Below are 22,938 nucleotides of genomic sequence, written 5' to 3' on the forward strand. Positions count from 1 at the left end.
AGCCACTCCACCCCTTGATCAGTTATGTCCCCTGATACATCCAAAGATGATAATATTAAAAAGTTCCAGCTGAAACAAAGGAATCAATGCATTTTAAGGTAAAGAGGGAAGAAAATATAAAAGGAATAATGGCTAGAGGAGGAATATATCTAAGAGTGTATTTGCTGGCGTTGGAAAGGATCCTAAGGTTTACGAGAATGATCTCAGGAGTGAAAAGATTAATGAAAGAAGCATTTCAAGGCTCTGCCCTGTACTTGTTAATTTAGAAGAATGAGGGGGGGCGGGGGGGGGGGAAATCTCATTGAAACATCAAACATTGCAAGGCCTAGATAGAGTGGATGCTTCCAATAGTTGCAGAGTCTAACACCAAAAGCCAAAGCCTCAGAATACAAGGACGTCCCTTTGTAACAAATATGTTGAGTAAAGAATCCAGAGGGTTCCCTGGAATACACTGACAAAGATAGCTATAGAACCCAAGTCATTGGGTAAATTAAAAGCAGCCGATGGTAATTTTTTTTTCATTAGTAAAGGTGTCAAAGGTTATGGGAAGAAGGGAGAAGAATGGGATTGAGAGGGGCTAATAAATTAGCCATGATTGAATGAACCAGGCAAGCTAGATGGGCCCAATAGCCAAATTATGTTCCTATGGTCTTAAAGAAATATGTAATCATAAAATTGGGAACATGTAATAGGCTGTCCAAATGATCGTTTCTCTATTATTTCCAGATATATGTGTGGGCTAACTCGCAAAAGCATCAAGATATCCTGATTTATCAAACACTGAAAATCTTCTTGTTACAGAAAGAGGTTTATGTCCTAACATAACTCCATGTGACAAGATATGGAAATGAAAATGAAGAAAAGCGCCGGGTTTAATACTTAATAGTGGTGGAATGGTTAAAAAATTGAACTTGAGATTCACCACTAAGTACCTGTGCTGTTCAATTTACCTGATCCTTTATCCATAAAAGTATTTAGATTTAGTACTCATATAAAAGACTAGAGTATATAAGAGCAGAATTAGACCATTTAGCCCATTGAGCCTTCTCCAACATTCCATCATGGCTGATTTATTATCACTCTCAATCCTGGCTAATCCAGAAACTATCAACCCTCGCTTCAAATATACCCATGAGACTTGGCCTCCACAGGTGTCTGTGGCAATGATTTCCACAGATTCACTACTCTCTGGCTCAAATAGTTCCTCATCTGTTCTAAATGGACATCCCCTTCTATTCAGAGACTGCGCCCTCTGATCCTCCCCCACCTCTCCACATCCACCATATATTCTAAGTCTTGCAATATTCAATAGGTTTCAATGAGACTCTCCCCTCCCATTCTTCTAAACTCCAGCAAGTATAGGCCCCAAACACGCCTCATATACTAACAATTTCATTTCCAAAATCAATCTCATGAAGCTCCTCTAGACACCACCCAATGCCAGCACATAAGGGGCCCACAGCTGCTCATTATACTCCAAGTGCAGTCTGACCAATGTCTTATGAAGCCTCAACAATGCATCATTGATTTTATATTAGAGCCCTCTTGAAATTAATACAATTCAGCGGTTTGAACGGAGCACGACTGCGCAAGTGCGTGGAGGTCGCCCAATGAGAACAGCGGGAAGAGTTTAAAAGCAAGCAAAGTTGAAAAGGTGACGATTATTTCTTCAGCGGTTTGAACGAGGCATGAGTGCGCAAGCACGTGGAGGTTGGCCAGTGAGAACAGCTCGAAGAGTTTAAAAGGAAGACAGATTTACAGAGCGGGTGTCAGAGTACTGGGAGACAGAGTAGGAAGGCTTTGGCTCCACGGGACTACAGCAATAAGGGGTCAAGGCAAGGTAGGCTATATGTTTAAAATAAAGACAGACAGAAAGTATGTGTGTGAGGCCAGTTTTCTGTGCTCAGTGTCAGACGTGGGAGGTCCTGGAGACTCCCGGACGACTACATCTGCGTTGAGCTGCAGCTCCTTAGAGACCGCGTTAGGGAACTGGAGCTGCAGCTCGATGGCCTTTGTCTGGTCAGCGAGAGTCAGGAGGTAATAGAGAGGAGCTATAGGCAGGTAGTCACCCTGGGATCACAGGAGACAGAGAAGTGGGTAACAGTCAGAAGAGGGAAGGGCAAGAAACAGGTGCTACAGAGTACCGCAATGGCTGTCCCCCTTAACAATAAGCATTCCTGCTTGAGTACTGTTGGGGGAAGGGCCTACCTGGGGAAAGCAACAGTGATTGCGCCTCTGGCACAGCATCTGGTCCTGTGGCTCTGAAGGGTAGGGTAAGGAAGAGGATGGCAGCAGTAATAGGGGACTTTATAGTAAGGGGTTGAGACAGGCAATTCTGTAGACACAAGAAAGAAACACAGATGGTAGTTTGCCTCCCAGGTGCCAGGGTCCGGGATGTTTCTGCTCATGTCCACAACATCCTGAAGTGGGAAGAATAGGTAGAGGTTGTGGTACATATTGGTACCAACTACATAGGTAGGAAATGGGAGATAGTCCTGAAAGCAGACTACAGGGAGTTAGGAACGAAGTTGAGAAGCAGGACCTCAAAGGTAGTAATCTCGGGATTACTGCCTGTGTCATGTGACAGTGAGAATAGGAATAGAATGAGGTGGAGGAGGATAAATGCATGGCTGAGAGATTGGAGCAGGGATTCAGACTTCTAGATCATTGGGACCTCTTCTGGGGCAGTTCTGACCTGTACAAAAAGGACCGGTTGCACTTGAATCCGAGGGGGACCAATATCCGAGCGGGAAGGTTTGCTAAGGCTACTGGGGAGAGTTTAAACTTGAATTGCTGGGGGTCTGGGAACTGAACTGAAGTGACAGGGGAAAGGGAGGTTGGCTCACAAATAGCGAAAGCTTGGAGACAGTGTGGATGGGAGGATAGGCAGGTGATAGACAAGGGACACGCTTAGACCGATGGTTTGAGATGTGTCTATTTTAATGCGAGGAGTATTATGAATAAAGCGGATGAGCTTAGAGCGTGGATCAGCACTTGGAGCTATGACGTTGTGGCCATTACAGAGACTAGGATGGTGCAGGAGCAGGAATGGCTACTTCAAGTGCCAGACTTTAGATGTTTCAGAAAGGATAGGGAGGGAGGCAAAAGAGGTGGGGCGCGGCACTGTTGATCAGAGTTAGTGTCACAGCTACAGAAAAGGAGGAAGTCATAGAGGGGTTTACTATAGAGTCTCTGTGGGTGGAAGTTTGGAATAGCAAGGGGTCAATAACTCTACTGGGTGTTTTTTATAGACCACCCAATTGTAACAGGGACATCAAGGAGCAGATAGGGAGACAGATTCTGGAAAGGAGTAATAATAACAGGTTTGCTGTGGTGGGAGATTTCAATTTCCCAAATATTGATTGGCATCTCCCTAGAGCGAGGGATTTAGATGGGGTAGAGTTTGTTAGGTGTGTTCAGGAAGGTTTCTTGACACAATATGTAGATAAGCCTACAAGAGGAGAGGCTGTACTTGATCTGGTATTGGGAAATGAACCTGGTCAGGTGTCAGGTCTCTCAGTGGGAGAGCATTTTGGAGATAGTGATCACAATTCTATCTCCTTTACCATAACATTGGAGGGGGATAGGAACAGACAAGTTAGGGAAACATTTAATTGGAGTAAGGGGAACTATGAGGCTATCAGGCAGGAACTTGAAAGCATAAATTGGAAACAGATGTTCTCAGGGACAATGTTCCCTCTAATTTTTAGTAGTGAGTGTGACCAAAAATCTTGTTGTGCAAATTTTTTTCCTGTGACAAAAGTATGTGCGCACTGAATGCACACAAGGCACAGTTTATGGAGGTTTACAAAATATTTGACATAAAACTGCACAGAATAACAACAAAATAACACACATATTTAAGTCATTCAGTTATTTTTTCTCTCTCCTGTCTTTGACATTTACCCATTCTTTGTGAACTCTATCTAGACTAATAGAACTTCCATCTAATTAATAGTTTTTGATTCTCATTAACATATCCAAATGACATTCACCTAAACCGTTTCTCAGCTTGTTTTTGTGTTGATTCATTAGGCCAAAACCTTGCTCGCAGTCCACACTAGATGCAAGAAAGGTTCCCCCAATGTCCATCAACTGTACAAGGTCACAAAACTGTTCATTTTGAAGTACAAATGCCACCGTTTGAGCAAAGTTTTAAATCAGTTTGGATTTAATTTTTTCTTGCACGGAAAATCTGAAATCATTAAACAATTTAATTATTTTCAGCTAGAAAATCTTGATATTTTAGAGATAAGGCATTAAGTTGCTCATTGGCAAATGTGAAGTTTACGATATGAACACTGTCCACCAAAGATGGTTGCCACCGTGATGCAGCTGTACAAACCTGAACAGGAAAGGTGGGGTGACGTAAATTAGTGACGTGCATTGGGGGCATTTGAAAAACCAACCAACTAGTTAACAGAAATATTCTAAAAGAATATTTTCAGTAAGTATAATTATTAATTACTACATTATTTTAGGTAACTAACCTTCAGTGCGCACATTAATTTCCTGTGTGAGCTGGCTGAAAAATGTGTGTGCGTGCACACAGCTTAGAGGGAACATAGCTCAGGGAAAAGTACAGAAGAAATGTGGCAAATGTTCAGGGGATATTTTCATGGGGTTGAGTAGGTACGTTCCAATAAGACATGGAAAGGATGGTAGGGTACAAGATCCGTGGTGTACAAAGGCTGTTGTAAATCTAGTCAAGAAGAAGAGCTTATGAAAGGTTCAAAAAGACTAGGTAATGATAGGAATCTAGAAAATTATAAGGCTAGCAGAAAGGAGCTTAAGAATGAAATTAGGAGAGCCAGAAAGGGCCATGAGAAGGCATTGGCGGACAGGATTAAGGAAAACCCCAAGGCATTCTACAAGTATGTGAAGACCAAGAGGATAAGACATGAGAGATTAGGACCCATCAAGTGTGACAGTGGAAAAGTGTGTATGGAACCGGAGGAAATAGCGGAGGTACTTAATGAATACTTTGCTTCAGTATTCACTACAGAAAAGGATATTGGCGATTGTAGGGACGACTTGCAGTGGACTTAAAAGCTTGAGCATGTAGATATTAAGGTAGAGGATGTGCTGGAACTTTTGGAAAGCATCAAGTTGGATAATTCATCAGGACCAGACGAAATGTATCCCAGGCTACTGAGGGAAGCGAGGGAGGTGATGGCTGAGCCTCTGGCAAAGATCTTTGCATCACCAATGAGGACAGGAGAGGTTCCAGAGGATTGGAGGGTTGCGGATGTTACACTCGCTGCCTCATGCCTGTTAGCCATTCCTCTATCCACGCCAGTAACTTTCCTGTAATGCCATAGGATGTTATCTTATTAAACAGCCTCACATGTGGCACCTTATTAAACTCCTTCTGAAAATCTAAGTAAATGACATCCAGTGCCTGTCCACCCTGCTTGTTACCTCCTTGAAGAACCCTAACAGATTTGTCAGGCAAGATTTCCCTTGACAGAAACCATGCTGACTTTGACTTATATTATCATTTGTCTCCAAGTACCTATCCTTAATAATAAACTCCAACACTTCTTTAGCCACTGAGGTTATTGGCCTATAATTTCCTTTCTTTTGCCTTCCTCCCTTCTTAAAATAGTGGAGTGACATTTGTAATCTTCCAGTCCTCCAGGACCATCATACGAATTCAATCATATTAAGATCACTGCCTCCTTAACATTAAGCTCCCTAATAATATCTGAGTTATTACACAACACCCAATCTAAGATAGCTTTTCCCCAAATAGACTCAAACACAAGCTGCTTTAAAAAGCCATCTTGTAGGTGTAATGCGTTATAAGGTTTCACAGCTAACATAATAGTTTTGCTGTAGTAGCAATGTTTGGGTTATGACTAGAGATAACAGGGCTTTGGAACGTGGGGTGTCCAATGAGAGGGATACAATATTGCTCTTTCTTGTGGGTCTGGGTGCAGGGATTTTGTGGTCTTTTGCCAGGGAGAGAAGATGCAAATGGAGAGAGTTGGTAGACTGCCAAATGGAGTGGGCTTGGATCGAGGGTCCGAGGGTCGGCTACGCTCGAAGGAGGTCAACAGGAAACCAGTTGTCTGAACTGTGAGCTTCAATGTTGCGCATTAGACTGTTTCATAAGAATGGGCCCTTTTCTTATTTTTGTTTCTTTACTAACCATATAGTAAAATTAAGAATTATAAAGCTTATTCATTTCATCGCCTATTGTGTACTGTTTGTTATTTCTTATCACACAGCATCCACCCAAACAAAATTTCTTAAGTTTGGCTGGACTGAGGGCTGTCTTCCCCTAGATTAAGCCGCTAGCCAAACCGAGAGTTACGTAGGTATTCAACAAATTCCCTTTCTTGTGATCCAACGCCAATCCGATTTTCCCGGTCCCCTTGCATATTGAAGTCCCCCATTGAAATTGAGTCATTACCCTTATTACATGCATTTTTCAGTTCCCTTTGCAATCTGAACCCCACATCTTGGCTACTATTTGGAGGCTTATATGAGTCCATAATACTTTTTTTTTACCCTTGCAATTTAACTGCACCCACAAAGACTCTACATTTTCTGACCCTATATCACTTCTTTCTAAAGATGTAATTCCATCTCTTCCCAAAAGAGCCACACCACCGCCTATGATTAATGCCTGTCCTTTCAATACAAAATATATCCTTTGATATTAAGCTCTCAACTATAGCTTTCTTTCAGCCACGACTCAGTGATGCCCACAATGTCATACGAATCAATGTCTACTTGTGCCACAGGTTCTGAATGCTACACACACTTTAATACACAGCATCTTCATTCCTGCATTCGTTGCCCTTTTGAATTTTGCCTCTGTGGTACAGTTTAACTCTTTGCTCTATTTGCATTTGTCCCCCAATCATTGGCTTGTCCTTTCTTACATTCATGTTACGCCCATCATCTACTTGTAAACTATCATACTGGCTCCCATTCCCCTGCTATATTAGTTTAAACCACTCCCAACAGCTCTAATAAATCTGCCTGCAAGAATCCCTCACAGATTTACATGTAACCCATCCCTTTTGTACAAGTCCCACCTATCCCAGAAGAGGTCCCAATTATCAAGAAACCTGAATCTCTGCCCCTGCTCCAATTTTTCAGCCACACATTTATCTGCCACCTCAGTCTAGACACTAGAATACTACAGCACAGTACAGGCCCTTCGGCCCTTGATGTTGTGCCGACCCCTATATTCCTTAAAAAAGTACTAAACCCACACTATCCCGTAACACTATTTTTCTTTCATCCATGTGCATGTCCAAGAGGCTCTTAAATACTCCAAGAGGCTCTCATCCTTCTATGCTCCAAAGAGAAAAGCCCCAGCTCTGCTAACCTCACCTCTTAAGACTCGTCCAATCCAGGCAACATCCTGGTAAATCTCCTCTGCACCCTCTCTATAGCTTCCACATCCTTCCTATAATGAGGTGACCAGAACTGAACACAATACTCTAAGTGTGGTCTCTCCAGAGATTTGTAGTTGCAACATGACCTCTCTACTCTTGAACTCAATCCCCCTATTAATGAAGCCTAGCATCCCATAGGCCTTCTTAACTATCCTATCAACCTGTGCAGCAACCTTGAGGGAGGTATGGATTCGAACCCCAAGATCCCTCTGTTCATCCACACTCTTAAGTAACCCGACCATTAACCCTGTACTCAGCCTTCTGGTTTGTCCTTCCAAAATACATCACCTTACACTTATCCGGATTGAACTCCATTTGCCACTTTTCTGCCCAACTCTGCATCCTGTCTACATCCTCTTGTAACCTTTGACAACCTACAGCTCCATCCACAACTTCTCCAATCTTCATGTCATCCGCAAACTTACTCACCCATCCTTCTGCCTCTTCATCCAAGTCATTTATAAAAATCACATAGAACAGGACAGATCCTTGCAGCACTCCACTAGTCACCAACTTCCAGGCAGAATACTTTCCTTCCACTGCCACCCTCTGCTTTCTTCCTGTAAGTCAATATTTTATCCAAACAGCCAAGGTTCCACTGATCCCATGCCTCATGACTTTCTGGATGAGTCTCTCGTGGGGGATTCCTATCCTCACTGTCGCATGGCACAAGCAGCAATCAAGATTACTACCTTTGAGGTCCTGCTTCTCAGCTTACTTCATAACTCCCTGTATTCTTTTTCAGGTCCTCATCCCTCTTCCTTCCATGTCATTGGTACCAATATGTATTATGACTTCTGACTGCTCACTCTCCCTTTCAGGATATCGTGGATGCATCCAGAAACATGTTGGACCCTGGCACCTGGGAGGCAAACTACCATCTGTATTTCCTTTTCATGTCCACAGATCACCTATCTGTCCCCCTGACTATAGAGTCCCCTATTACTACTGCCATCCTCTTCAGTTCCCTACCCTTCTAAGCCACAGGACCAGACTCAGTACCAGGGGCATGGCCACTGTTGCTTCCCCCAAGTAGATCATCCCCCCTGCCCCAACAGTACTCAAAAAGGAGTACTTATTGTTGAGGGGTACGGCCACAAGGGTGCTCTCCACTATCTGACGTTCTCCCTTCCTTCTCCTGACAGTCACCCATTTATCTGTATGCTGTAGCCTTGGGGTGACCTGTCTACCAGTGCTTCACTTGTCCCAACATGCCTCAAGTCATCAAACTGCAGCTCCAGTTCCCTAAGAAGCTGCATCTGGATGCACCTGGTGCAGATGTGGCCATTGAGGCTGGGAGTCTCCTGGAAATCCTTCATCTGACACCCAGAGCAGAACACTGGCTTTGTAGACATACCCCGTATTCTCTCTACAGTTGAATAAGAAACGAGGAATGAACTTACCCAACCTCTGCCTGTTCTCACCAAAGCCTTTTAAGGATAAAAGTGGAAAGTGCACACACTTACATGTACATGTACTTGTCTAGCTTTGATGCAAAATGTCGTGGCATCTGTCCACATCCATAATAGTTACGATCACTTTCTGGTATGTGGTCCACATCATGAAAAATAAGGCAGTCCCAATCTAGATCTTTGATAGCCTCCAAAAAACCAACGTTGAACAGCATTGCACGATTAAAGGGGTAGTTACCAGCCTGGGTAAACAAAGGAAGAGAAACAATAGCACTTAAGAGTTACAACAAATTAAATATTAAAGTATTATACCATAAAGCTGGTGTACATTAGAATGGATGTCAATGGTAACAAAGGCCTAAATGTGGACTTCAGCAACAGATGAAGTAAGGTAGAGGCAGGAGTTGCACAACATTAAGGTGACAGAAATAGGCAGTCACTGATGGTTTGGATATAGACACGAAACTAAACTCTGAGCCAACTCTCAACTGCAGAGTTGCCTTGTCCATGGCTGGGAACATTAGTAACAAGGAAAGCAAACTGCTTTGGTTTTGAAGATTTGGTTGGAAGTTTCCATTTGTTCATTGTTGAATGGCAATCCAATTGCTGCCAACTTAAGGGAAAAGAGGCATCAAGGGAAGTAAAGCACAGTATCACACACCAGCACACTCACAAGTTATTGCTTCTTCCTTTCCACACAAGCACTTAATTGTAGAAAAGCAATTAAGGATGATGTATTAAGATGACATTTGGGGAATGAAGTTAATTCCTTCCTCTGTCTTCTTCCATACCATATGCAATGATATGGAAATAAAGCCTGCTAAAAATTACAAAACCTTCTGTAACAACTCAAAACAGTCCAGAATGCCTTGTGTTCAGTTAGACCAATAGACATGCAGCCATAGTAATACATTATGCAATTAGAATGGCTTAGAAGGTTATGGGTCAAACTCCAGCAAATGGGACTAGCTTGGATGTGTCATCTTAGTCGGCTTGGACCAGTTGGGTGAAAGGAAGCCATGGTGTAATCAAAATATTAGCAATAGAAGCTATTGAGAATGTTATGTGTACCAGTCATATTAAGAGAGAAACAAGTGGTCCTGGATTTCATTGCTTCTTCATGCCCATCATTCTTACTCCAAATTCAATGTATATCACTCCCGATATGGTAGTTGATGCTCCACCAGAAATCAAGCAATATTCTTAATAGTGCAGGAATCCCATATTTCATTAACTAATCTTGAACACGTTACCACATTCAGCATGGGAGGAATGGCTATTCAAATTATTCCACCCAAATGGCATATTTTTGGGCTGCAGCCTGACTTTACGAATGAAAAAGAATCATAAATGACTTGGTATCCAGTCGCATTCTACATCAGGAACTATGAAAGAATTTACCTGCTCAATAACATAGAAACCAAACTGTACATGCTGCCTCTGAAGCATTGGAATCAGATGCCGAAATAGGATCGGAAGATGTTCATGACGATTGCGGAATGGAATAAGGATTGCCACCTAGAAAACAATTAACTTAGCAACTTTATAGAGCATTTGGAAGTAAGAGGTTTTTTAAAAAAAATCATGAGTATTGATAAGATAGGATGGTCATAGTCTTTTCCCTGGGGTTGGGAAGTTCAAAACTACAGTGAACAAATACAATATGGGTAAGAGATTGGAATGGTAGCTTCTTTACACAAAGGGTATACCACCTGGAATGAGCTGCCAGAGGAAGTGGTTGAGGTGGATACAATTGAAACATTTAAGAGGCATTTACGTAGGTACATGAAAGAGAGGTGCTTGAAGGCCTGTTTCCATGGTGTTCTACTCTATTACTAAATATTCACCATACATTATATAGTTGAATGAACTTTGGGAGAATAGTTGAAATACCATTCAACTTAAGATATTAGGGCTGAACACATCAATGATTTACTTCCTAAAAATCAAAACATACCTCCTACCTGCTAGTCCCAATATTCACAACACATTAGAATCTAAATCATTATTATAAGGTGGTGCCCTTAGCTACCAAATGCTATGATTTTGGAAGTTACATGCAAATGTCTGGGAAAATAAACTAATCCCAATTTCACCATCCTACTAGAATAAACCTAAAGGAGTTTCACGTTGAGCTGTAAGCCAATTACTCATACTGTAATAATTCCTCCTCGTTTGTTGGGATTTGTACTTTGATAAAAGAGGGAAGTAAATAATGTTATTTGTGATGTGGATGACAGTGTTAATTCAGTATTTATTGTCTTTCACTAGTTTCCTTCCAAATTCAAAGATTACTTGAGCCAGTTAAATAATGGAACTGGAATCATTCATCAGCTAGAGCGGTTAAAGGTGGTTTCTTTCCTCAAATTTTAGCAACCAATTAAGAATGCAGCAAGTTGGGCAATTTTCTTGGAAAGATTTATTTTCTTTAGAACTCACTACAAAGGTACATGGATTTGGATCAACACTTCAACATCTCACCTTCCATCGGGGCTTGCAATCACCTGGCTTCCAGTGACCTCCATATTTTATATCTATATCTTTTGAAAATAAATGCTGGATTTCTTCCATGCTGATTTCGCTCATGTTAACATCTATAAGCCCCTCTGAAAAGACAAAAATATATTAAAACAAGCAGGCTTCCAGATATAAAATGAGCCAATATTCCAAATATATCAGATGATTGAAGAAGTTCTTAGAAGTTTTCTTCTATAACAAAATTTGTTCAAACTGTTCCATAATTTTGCTCCTACTGCACCAATTATTTCCACTTTGCATAGTTCCTTCTGGTCCACAAACACAAAATGGCCCAGTTAGATACTCTGTTATAAAGCAATGCTCAGCACTTGGAATAGGACTGAAAAAGTGCTGTCACATTCTACCAACCCAGAAAAAATGTCCGATTTCCAGGAAATATCTCCTCAAAACCCTATCCACGATCTGTCTGTGGAAATAGGTACATGCCTTTAATATAAAACAGTCCAGAATCAGATAGCATGGCTCAGAATATGGGCCATCTGGTTAAGACTAAGATATGGATGTACTTCTTCTCAGAAACCCCTTGGTCACAGTGTTGTGGGTCAATCCTAGTGTTTTAAACCCAACACATTCCAATCAGCAAGGCAGTGAACAGTTATGGGAAAAGGGTAGGAATGTGAACTTCAGGAAAATCTGATCAGCCATGATCCTAATGAAAGGTAGAGCAATACCTCTCCTTATGGTACACGACCACTCTGCAAGTCTTTGAATAACTGACCCTTCATCGGTCTTGGCCCAACACATCGACAATGCTTCTTCCTATAGATGCTGCCTGGCCTGCTGTGTTCAACCAGCATTTTGTGTGAGTTTATCCAAAAAAGGTTTCTGTGCAAGTTTTGTTCTCCAATTGCTTTCATTATCACTCATTCATGTTCATTCCAGATCTGGCAATGACTATTTAAAATTCCTTCTTTGGTGACAAATCCCAAGGCTTTTCTTCCAGTTTCTTTCTCTCTACATTTCTCCCAAATAACTGGATTCAAATTCTGGCCAATTGCACACCACCAATTCAGATATCCATCATTAATTGTCATGCTTCATCAGCCAGAACCCATAACTAATTGTTGTACTTCAACTCTGAAGGGACAAGTATCTAGGCTAGTTTCCTGCCTAAGAGATTATCCTGAAACATGCCTCTCCAGTCAGGCGTTCAGTCAACCATTGCTGCATCACCTGAAATAGACTGGTTTGGTACTTGGTTTGCTATCTCCAAGCAGGTGGCACAGGATACGTGTATTATATTGTAAAATTCTATACAAACAATTTTCCATCATTATTTCAGAGGGAGGTTCAACTTAATCATTGTTAGCTCAAGCTATGAATATCAAAGGTTCACTACTCACAAGGTGAAATAATCACATCCCTCCCCAACATTAATATACAATAGCCAATAGAAGGGTATAGGCCCCAGCTGACATCTCAAGCAGTCACTAAAATAATCTATTGACAAGACGGATTACTGAATAAAGCAATGGTTGGAGAAATAAAATTCTACTGTAAATCTTCCCTTTTCTCCCCCACACATGAAATATTGCAAATGTTTTTTTAAAATTCAGAGATGACTCACTCATTGACGGTAGCTTTTCTGGACAAGGCAAGCCTGGAGAGTAAGTGAAGTCTTCTGGAAGATATGTTCCACCCTGACCAAGGTATTCACTTGAATTATATCCTTCAAGATAATCTACATGAAAATCAATAAAGTGACAAAGTCAACAAACATACTAGAACTCAGGAGTGCATCTTAAATAATGCACTGGAATAACATTAATACCTTTTATCAAGAACACAACTATTTGATGCTGTAATTTATTAATTATTTTTCATGCAGAGAACTAAAATTAAAAATGGCATATAATCAGACAGCACACCAAGATCAGGAAAGTTGGTTATTTAGAATTGAAACATAGAACAGGAGCAGCCATTTCAGCACAAAAAGTTTGTCTGATCATGATGCCAACCCCCATCTACCTGTACATGGGGTGCATCCTTTCATTTCCTGCTTGTCCATGTGCCTATATAAAAGGTTTTTAAAAGTTGCTATTGTATCTGTTTCCACTACATCCCCCCAATCTTTATAATCATTAGCTCAGAAGGCCATCAATGCTTAATCCTTGAACACAGGGAATCAGGGTTTGTAGGGATATGATGATAAATGAATTTCAGGCACAGGTTCAACCTCATCTTGGGGAATACCAGTAAATTCAAAGAATTATGGCCTATTCCTACTTTAACATGCTGTGGTTTTAAAGCGAGAGACCTTCACTGACAAGGAACAGAAGTTCAAAGTATTTTATTATCGAAGTATGTACACTTTATACAACCTTGAGATCCGTCTCCTTACAGGCAACCACAGAACTCATTAAAAACGAAAGACAACCATCAAACACCCAATGTGCGGAGAGGAAAAAAAAACAAATTGTGCAAACAATAAAGCAAACAGCATTCAGAACTGAAGTTCACAACGCCAGGTATCACTGCAGCCAATTCAGAAGTCCACTAGTTGCAGGCCACAGCCTCACTCCAGCAGAGCCCAGCAAACCCCTCAGCAGTGAACCGAACAGGCCTGTCCCTCACTTCCGAAACCAACAATGGGACCATTTCCATCTGGCCCGGTGCTTAAGTCATCCAAACTTCAGGTCATTCCTTGCCCACAGGCTCAGGCTCCGTCACCTCAATATGGCAAGAATCCCCACTTTTCCATTTGGGCACCGCTCTTACAATCAATCAACCTCGGATCTTTCCATGCCTTGCCTCGGCTCAACCTCATCAAATTGCCTCCGTCCACTAGCAACTCTAGCTCTGATATGCTGCAACAGCCCTGCCCCAGCGAGATTCCAGCCACACCATAAAAATGCCAGACTGTATAGATGTTTCAGCTCAACACCGACAGAAAAGTCACAGGCCACTGTTTGCAGCAATCATTTCCAGAAAAAGTGTGAATAACAAAGCATTTAGTTGCTTTTTCTGTTTCATAGAACCATAAAACATTACAGCACAGAAACAGGCCTTTTGGCCCTTCTTGGCTATGCCGAACCACTTTTCTGCCTAGTCCCACTGACCTGCACCTGGACCATATCCCTCCATACACCTTTCATCCATGTACCTGTCCAAGTTTTTTTTTTAAATGTTAAAAGTGAGCCCACATTTACCACTTCATCTGGCAGCTCATTCCACACTCCCACCATTCTGTGTGAAGAAGCCCCCCCTAATGTTCCCTTTAAACTTTTCCCCCTACACCCTTAACCCATGTCCTCTGTTTTTTTTCTCCCCTAGTCTCAGTGGAAAAAACCTGCTTGCATTCACTCTATCCATACCCATCATAACTTTATACACCTCTAACAAATCTCCCCTCATTCTTCTACACACCAGGGAATAAAGTCCTAACCTATTCAACCTTTCTCTGTAACTCAGTTTCTCAACTCCCAGCAACATCCTTGTAAACCTTCTCTGCACTCTTTCAACCTTATTAATATCCTTCCTGTAATTCGGTAACCAAAACTGCAAACAATACTCCAAACGGCCTCACCAATGCTTTATACAACCTCACCATAACATTCCAACTCTTATACTCACTACTTTGATTTATGAAGGCCAATGTACCAAAAGCTCTCTTTACAACCCTATCTACCTATGACGCCACTTTTAGGGAATTTTGTATATGCATTCCCAGATCCCTCTGTTCTATTGCACTCCTCAGTGCCCTACCATTTACCTTGTATGTTCTACCTTGGTTTGTCCTTCCAAAGTGCAATACCTCACACTTGTCTGTACTAAACTTCGTCTAACATTTTTCAGCCCATTTTTCCAGCTGGTCCAAATCCCTCTGCAAGCTTTGAAAACCTTCCTTGGCCACTAGCAAGTTGTTGATTAAACCGTAAGTAGCACCATCTTAAACTGGGGGAGAAAACACCCGGGAGCAAACATACAATCGCTACTTCACTACAAAGTTACATACATTAACACAACTGTAGGGTTATGTCACTTGGAAAAATTGCCATTCTAATTTGGAACTTGCATCTCAAAAAAAAGGCAAAAGAAGTGTCAGAATTTCAAAGTCTGGATTCAGAGGCTGATTAACTTAAATACTGGGCTCAGAACTGCAATGTTTCCCTTCTATTAATCATAATAGTCTTTGAATTCTCATCTTGTTTAGCAGCCTCACATGCTGCACCTTGTCAAGACGTTCTGAAAATCCAAATAAACAACATCCGCTGTCTATCCTGCCTGTTATTTCCTCAAAGAATTGCAACAGATTTGTCAGGGAAGACTTCCCCTTAAGGAATACATGCTGATTTTGATCTATTTTATCATGTGCCTCCAAGTACCCAGAAACCACATCCTTAATAATGGACTGCAACATCTTCCCAACCACTGGTCAACCTAAATGGCCTATAATTTCCTTTTTTAGTCTCCCTCTCTCAAAGTGTGGAATAACATTTGCAATTTTCTAGTCCTCTGGATCTATTCTAGAATCTAGTGATTCTTGAAAGATCACTAATGCCTGCACAATCTCTTCTGCTACCTCTTTCAGAACTCTGGAGTGTAGTCCATTGGGTCCAGGTGACTTATCTACCTTCAGACCTATATCTATTTCTATAGATGCAACATGAGATCATTCTGACTGGTTGCATCACAGTCTGGTACGAAGGTTTCACTGCACAGGATTGCAACAGGCTGCAGATTGTTGTTGACTTATCCAGGTCCATCACAGTCACAACCCGCCCCACCACTGAGGACACTTTCAAAAGGCAGTGCTTCAATAAGGCAGCATCCATCACCAAGGACCCTCACCATCTGGAACATGCCCTCTTCCTGTTACTACAATCAAGGTGGTGGTAAAGGAATCTGAAAACCCACATTCAACAAATCAGAAACAGCTTCTTCTCCTCTGCCATCTCAGATTTTTGAATGGTTCATGAAGCCTACCTTGTTATTCCTGATTTTTGCACTACTTCTTTATTTTTGTAATGAATAGTAAATATGTCTTTGCACTGTGTTGCTGCCACGAAACAACTAACTTCGGAGTGTGTTATAATAAGAGGCAGAGAATAAATGAGTTGGGATGTTACATTGCAACAGTGAGGACAGAAAGACCATTGAGTGCAGTTCTGGTCACCACAGTTCAAGAAGGATGTGACTGCACTGGAGAGAACAGAGGAGATTCACCAGTAAGTTGCCTGGGTAGGAGGACTTCAACAATACAAAATACTGGATAGGTTGGGCTCATTGTCCCTAGAGTGATGATGACTTGAGTGTGATCTAATAGATGTATACAAGATTATAAGCAGCATGGACAGAGCAGATGGTTAAAATCTTTTTTCCAGGCTGCAATGAAACGAAACAAAGTTTGAAGGGAAATGTTTGTCTGATTCTCACACATATACAAACATACACCACTCACACAGTGATTGATACCTAGAACATGCTACCAGAGGTAGTGGTGGAATAAAATACAATTACTACATTTAAGAGGCCTTTGGACAGGCAAGTAATGGAATGATATGGTGTTAATGCAAACAAATGAAGTGAGAGCTGAGTGCAGATGCGCACAGAGATCAGCAAGGGTGTGTTGGGCCCTATGACTCATTTCATTGCCATTTGACTATTGGCTCCAATATTTATTGACAGTTGCCTGCAAGGCCACTAAAGCATTTCATTAAGGGTAACCACCAACACCCAGCCTCCCTCCCAGATAGCAAACATTTTGTAGGAAATGGTGCAAGGAAAAGCCTGACAATTACACACCTGTGAGGGAACCTAATGGAAATAATTCTGACAGACAGAATAAATGATCACTTGGAAAGGTAGGGACTCAGATAACCATCAAGGAAATACAGGAGATTGCAGATATTGGAATCTACAGCATCAAGCAGAATGCTGGAAGAACTTGGCAGATCAGGCAGTATCTGTAGAGGAAAATGGATAGCTAATGTTGTTGGGTCAAGACCTTTAATCTCATAGCCAGCTTGGCTCTGTCAGGAGCAAATCCTGACTGAATCTTTTGAAGGTAAAAAGTGTATGATGAGGATAGTGCAGTAGATGTAGCTTGCATGGACCTTAGCAAGGCATTTATGAGATCCCATATAGCAGAAGAGTTCCAAAGTAAATTAGTAAACTGGATCCAAACTTCACCTGGCATTAGGATTCAGAGGGACAGTAGAGGGCAGTCTTGCAACTGGATGCTTGTGATTGGTGGTTTTCCACAGGAATCAGTGGCAAGCCCTTTTTTGTAACAAACTTTAATGACCTGGACGTGGATATAGCAGGCATTATCAGCAAGTTCACAGATGACGAAAATTGGTGGAGTTGTTGATAATATGGAGGTTAATCCCAGGTTGTAGAAAAGATAAACTGTTTAGCAGCAAACATCCTGGGTTAATTTCTACTCATTCAATATCTGCAACCAATAAATGCTGGAATTATCAAAAGAAAACACACATCCTTGCAAGAAAAGCAACACTAGATACAGTTAAGGAAATAGAAATCTGATCTTATTGATCAGAAAACATTGTCAATTAATAATATCTACTGCAAGTACAACAAATGAATTGCGTGAATGTACATAACAGCAAGTACTCTCTGAAGTCTGTAAATCATACACATTAGGATCAGGCATTAGTTAACATGAATGTTTTGAAAGTGGTCAATCACATAGTAAGAATTTGGTAGAATGGAGTACATTTCCCATCCAGATTCATATCTGGAGAGTGACCAGTGAATTGAGATAGAACCACAAGAGTTCTGATCTCAACAGCATACTGCTCACAACACTGTGGCCTAAAGGGCCTGTTCCTCGGTTGTACTGTTCTACATTCTAAAAGAACAATAAATTATTAACTTATTTCACAAAGCCATTTTGCTAACTAAGCCTACTCCTGCTATATTTTCTAATACAAGATAGCCTACCAAAGGATTTTGGGGCAGAAAGGCTAAGACGTAGGAGCAGAATTAGGCCATGCGATCCATTAAGACTGTTCCAGCATTCAATCATGGCTGATATTCTTTCTCAACCAAATTCTCCTGCCTTCTCCTTGTATCCTTGACACCTTTACTAATCAAGAACCTATCAACCTTCGCTTTAAATATATCCACTGACTTGGCATCCACAGCTGTCTGTGGCAATGAATTCCAGAATCACCACTCTCCTAAATAAATTCCTCTTCATCACTGTTTTAAATGGACATCCTATTCTGAGACTGAGCCCTCTGGACCTTGACTCCCCAACTATAGGAAATATCCTCTCAACATCCATTCTATCTACCATTGGCCTTTCAATATTCGGTAGGTTTCAATGAGACCCCTTCCCATTCTTCTAAACAGCATGTATAAAGCCAAAGCCATTAAATGTTCCTCATATGTTAACCCTTTAAGTCTCTAATACCAACACATCTTTTCTTAGAACTGGAGTCCAAAACTGCTCACATTACACTAAATGTGGAGTGACTAAAATCTTAGGGTCTTTTACATCTTCGCTTTTATACAGGTGTTCCCCATCCCCCCTTTCCAAAGGTAGAGTATTCCTATGAAACCTTTCTTAAGCCAAAATGGCGTAAAGCAAAGAACTATTAATTTATATGGGAAAAATTTTCATAGAAGCGAAAATCCTCTTTGTAATGTGAAAACAGATTACTAATGTAGGTCTTTCGTAAAAGCGAAGTGGCATAAAGCGAACATTCGTAAAGCAGGGGACACCTGTATTGTCCTCTCGAAATGAATACTAACATTGTATTTGCCTTCCTTACTGCTGACTCAACACAAAAGTTAAGAAGGAAACTTCAAAGGAAGAGCTAACTTGCCATATTCAGCAACAACTCTGCAACAGGCTGTGACCACGCCTTAAGCTAAAAGGCAAGATTCGCAACTTGTAATTTGAGCCATGTAATTGGAGCAAATTTAGTTCATTTCATTTGCAGTTTCACATCACCACTTTGACCATGCAAATTATTTGGATGGCTGCAGCAGTCTCTATTTTAAAAAACACACTGTATGGGAAATTTGATGTTCAAGTTCTTTAAACAGTTGCATCACAATAACAAAATCTGCCCACCTGTACCATTCAGAGTATTATTCCTTTTTGTATAGTGGTCTCGAATCAAGATGCCAATAGTTCTCACATTATCCCTCAACATCTTGCCTCGTGCTTGCATCATGAAAAGGTAGGTATTTGCTGAAAGATAGCATGGTTAAACAAATTACTTGACATTTAGCACCAACTTTCAAGTAAACAACCAAATATAAAACTGATTATTACCATTATAATCTACAATCTTTATCCAATTTAAAAACAAGTGCACCAATTGCCTGTTTTTTTTTAAATAGGTTGACTGATCCATTTGAGAAATCAATAGTCTAACAAGTAGACCAAACACAAGTCAACTGCTTTCAGAATGTTAGAAGCACACTTCCCCACCAACAACTTCTCCGCCCAATCCATGTTACTGCGCTCTTGGAAATACTTAAATTATTTTAATGTTTATTTTTACTTTAAATTTGGAAATGTCCTAGAAGCACCACTTAAACTGATCAACCTTGATTAGCTTTTAGTAAATTTAGTCCATTTCAATTTTCAGCAAATATTTAAAGATTTAAGTTGTTCATCAGGGTAAGACAATATTGTACTATCCAAAAAAAATCCAGTATTAGTGGAAAGTGATCTTAAAGTGATGATCCATGTTTCCTAGACTGCCCCAAGCACTTCAGATGGTCATCGTTTCCACATACATTTTATTACACAAAGTGATACAGTCAACTAAACATTACAATGCAACATCCAAGTACCTCTAAAGAGTGAGACAGGTCCTAAAAAGCCAGCTGAATGCAAAGAACAAGATCAGAGCCATCAACACATTTGCCCTACGTTATCAATAGTGTGCTGGCCAAGGAATGAACTGGAAGCTGCTGACATCAAAACCTGGAAACTACTAACAATACATGGAGGATTCCATCCAAGGTTGAGCGACTCAACACCTGCTTGAATAAAGGAGGACGGGGACTTAGAAGTGTCAAGGCCACAGTCCTTGAAGAAATGCAAAACATCCATGAGTATGTCACGAAGATGGCCCCCAAGGACAACCTGCTAGGAGAATACCTCAGACAGCAGATAGGGGATACAGAAATGGAAGTATGTGAAGCAGAGCCAGAGGACCACAGGCCATGGCAGGATCAGCCACTGCACGGAATGTACCATCACCAGATATCAGAAGTGGCTGATATAAAAATCCTACCGATGGATGGAAATGGCAGGGCTGAGTGACAGCACAGAGGCATTGCTCATGGCTGCACAAGAGCAAAAGAAGTAGGTGTCTATCACACCACAAAATGCAGACTGTGCAAGGAATCGGCTGAAACCATCCAGCGGATAGTAGCAGGGTACAAAACCGGGCAAGGACAGCATACACTGAATGAAAAAACAAAGCTGCAAAAATGTTGTACAGCAACATCTGCACTGAGAATGGATTGGACACTCCCAAATCCAAATGGGAAACACTAGAGATAGTAGAGAATGACTGAATTAAGGTCTATGGGACTTCCAAATACAGTCTGATAGGCAGGTACTGGCTAACCAAACAATAGTAATACTGGACAAGGAAGAGAAGAAAGCATTAATAATAAATATGGCAATCCCAAATATCAGTAACATCAGGATAAAGTCAGAGTAATCATGGTGGTGACAGGAGCAATTGGAGCTGTGACACCTGGACTGGGAGAGTGGTTCAAACAAATCCCGGGAACAACATCTGAGATCTCATTCCAGAAGAGCGCATTACTTGGAACAAGGATACTGTGCCGAACCCTGAAACTCCCAGGCCTCTGGTAGAGGACCATAGATTCAGGGAAAAATACACATACACACCAGCCATATGGGATGAGAAAAACATATGTATATTAAGTAGTTAAATTTAAAATAGTACAAAACAGAAATTAATTATATGTATATACCTCCTTCCTTATGGCAACAGTGAGAAGAGGGCATGTCCTGGGTGATGGTGGTCCTTAATGGACGCTACCTTTCTGAAGCATCAATCCTTGAAGATGTCTTGGATACTACAGAGTATACTACCCAAGATGGAACTGACTAGTTTTACAACTTTCTGTAGCTTCTTTCAGTCCTGTGTCGCAGCCACCCCACCACACCACAATGTCAGGATGCTCTCCATAGTACATCTACAGAGGTTTGTGTCTTAAGTGACAAGGTTATTTATTACATCCAGTTCTGTCAATGTCATCTCCTCTGCATCAGCGAGACCAGACACAGACTGGCTAACTATCTTGCTAAATCTGCTGCGCTTGTCTGTACCTCCCAGCTGCCAGCCATTTTGATTATCTTGCCTATTCCCACAATGGCCTGTTTTATCCTTAGCCTCCTCTAGTGCCAAGGTAAGGCCAAACATAGGTGAAAGAACATCACAACTTTGCAAAACATTGAATTTTCCAACTACCAGTGACTGCTACCCCTCTGTCCCTTTCTCTCTCCGCCTGAACTACATAACCCCATCACCGTGATTGACATGAAGTAACTGACCCCTCCCATGCCTTTGCCATCTGATCATCACCCTGCTCATAAATCATACACACTTACCATTGGGTCCACTCCCCTCCCCTCACCATTGCCCACCTGGCTCCACTGTAGCTTTGAGGTTTTGTGTGACGCTACTGCAGCTCGGAGGTTGGAGTTCAACTCCAGCATCCTCCAAGAAGTTTGTATAACGTTCCCGTGAGCATGTGGGCTTCCTCTGGGTGTACCACTTTCCTCCCACAGTCTAAAGACATATCACTAATTAGGTTAATGGGTCACTGTAAATTGTCCTGTGATTAAGCTGGGGTTAAATAAGTGGGTTGCTGGGCAATGCAGCTCATTGGGCCTGTACTTGGCTGTATCTCCAAATAAGACAAAATAAAATAAATTTGATTCCATCCTCCAATTCCTTCAATCAGATTCCATCACTTGCAGCTCTTAGCTGCCTCCACCTATCATTTCCCAGCTTCTGCCAGTACTTCCACTTTCCCCTCCGCCATCTGTCTATCAATCCTTCCTCACCTGGATCAACCTGTCAACCTGCCAGCTCTTGCTCCATCACTTCCCACCTCCTTTTTATACAGGCCATCTCCCCTCTATCTTCCAGTTCAGATAAAGAGTCTCAACTTGAAACATCAAGTGTCTACATCCCTCTACCGATGCTGCCTAACCCACTGAGATCCTCCAGCTTTTACTGTGTTAAGTGAAGGCCTTCATTTGTTGGAATGCCAGACTCTGAACCATCTTTGTGTAAAGGTATGACTTCAATCAGTGGAGAGTTTTTGCCCTTGATGCCCTCTTACCTGTGCAACTTGATGCCACACCTGACAAAAAAATGTATCAAAGGCATCGCTGTCACTTTTTTGAACACCTTTGGATTAAGAGGGCAGTAGTCCTGGTAAAGTCAAGAATCTATACAGGATTTTTAAATGCTACAACAGCACTGTCAATAATGTATTTTTTTAAAGTGATATAGGAATTCAGTGTCCACTCACTGGGCAGCAATTAGCCGGAATGAATTTGCACTGCTGTTTCTGTTTTGAATATGTGGAAGATG

The 22,938-nt window shown here is 41.4% G+C and overlaps 1 protein-coding gene across 2 annotated transcripts in view; it reads right to left on the minus strand.

Moving 5' to 3' along the window:
• b4galt6 (UDP-Gal:betaGlcNAc beta 1,4- galactosyltransferase, polypeptide 6) overlaps window positions 1–22,938 on the minus strand; it is an 88,084-nt gene that overhangs the window by 17,006 nt on the left and 48,140 nt on the right. For both annotated transcript variants that reach the window (XM_073045962.1, XM_073045953.1), the window contains exons 2-6: window positions 19,413–19,532; window positions 12,933–13,046; window positions 11,309–11,433; window positions 10,229–10,345; window positions 8,882–9,069 (exon numbers count right to left, since the gene is read on the minus strand). In XM_073045962.1, the coding sequence (XP_072902063.1) occupies window positions 8,882–9,069; window positions 10,229–10,345; window positions 11,309–11,433; window positions 12,933–13,046; window positions 19,413–19,532 (664 nt within the window). The remainder of the gene's footprint in view (window positions 1–8,881; window positions 9,070–10,228; window positions 10,346–11,308; window positions 11,434–12,932; window positions 13,047–19,412; window positions 19,533–22,938) is intronic.

Source organism: Hemitrygon akajei, chromosome 1 (assembly GCF_048418815.1).
Source record: "Hemitrygon akajei chromosome 1, sHemAka1.3, whole genome shotgun sequence".
In the NCBI taxonomy this organism is placed as follows: domain Eukaryota; kingdom Metazoa; phylum Chordata; class Chondrichthyes; order Myliobatiformes; family Dasyatidae; genus Hemitrygon; species Hemitrygon akajei.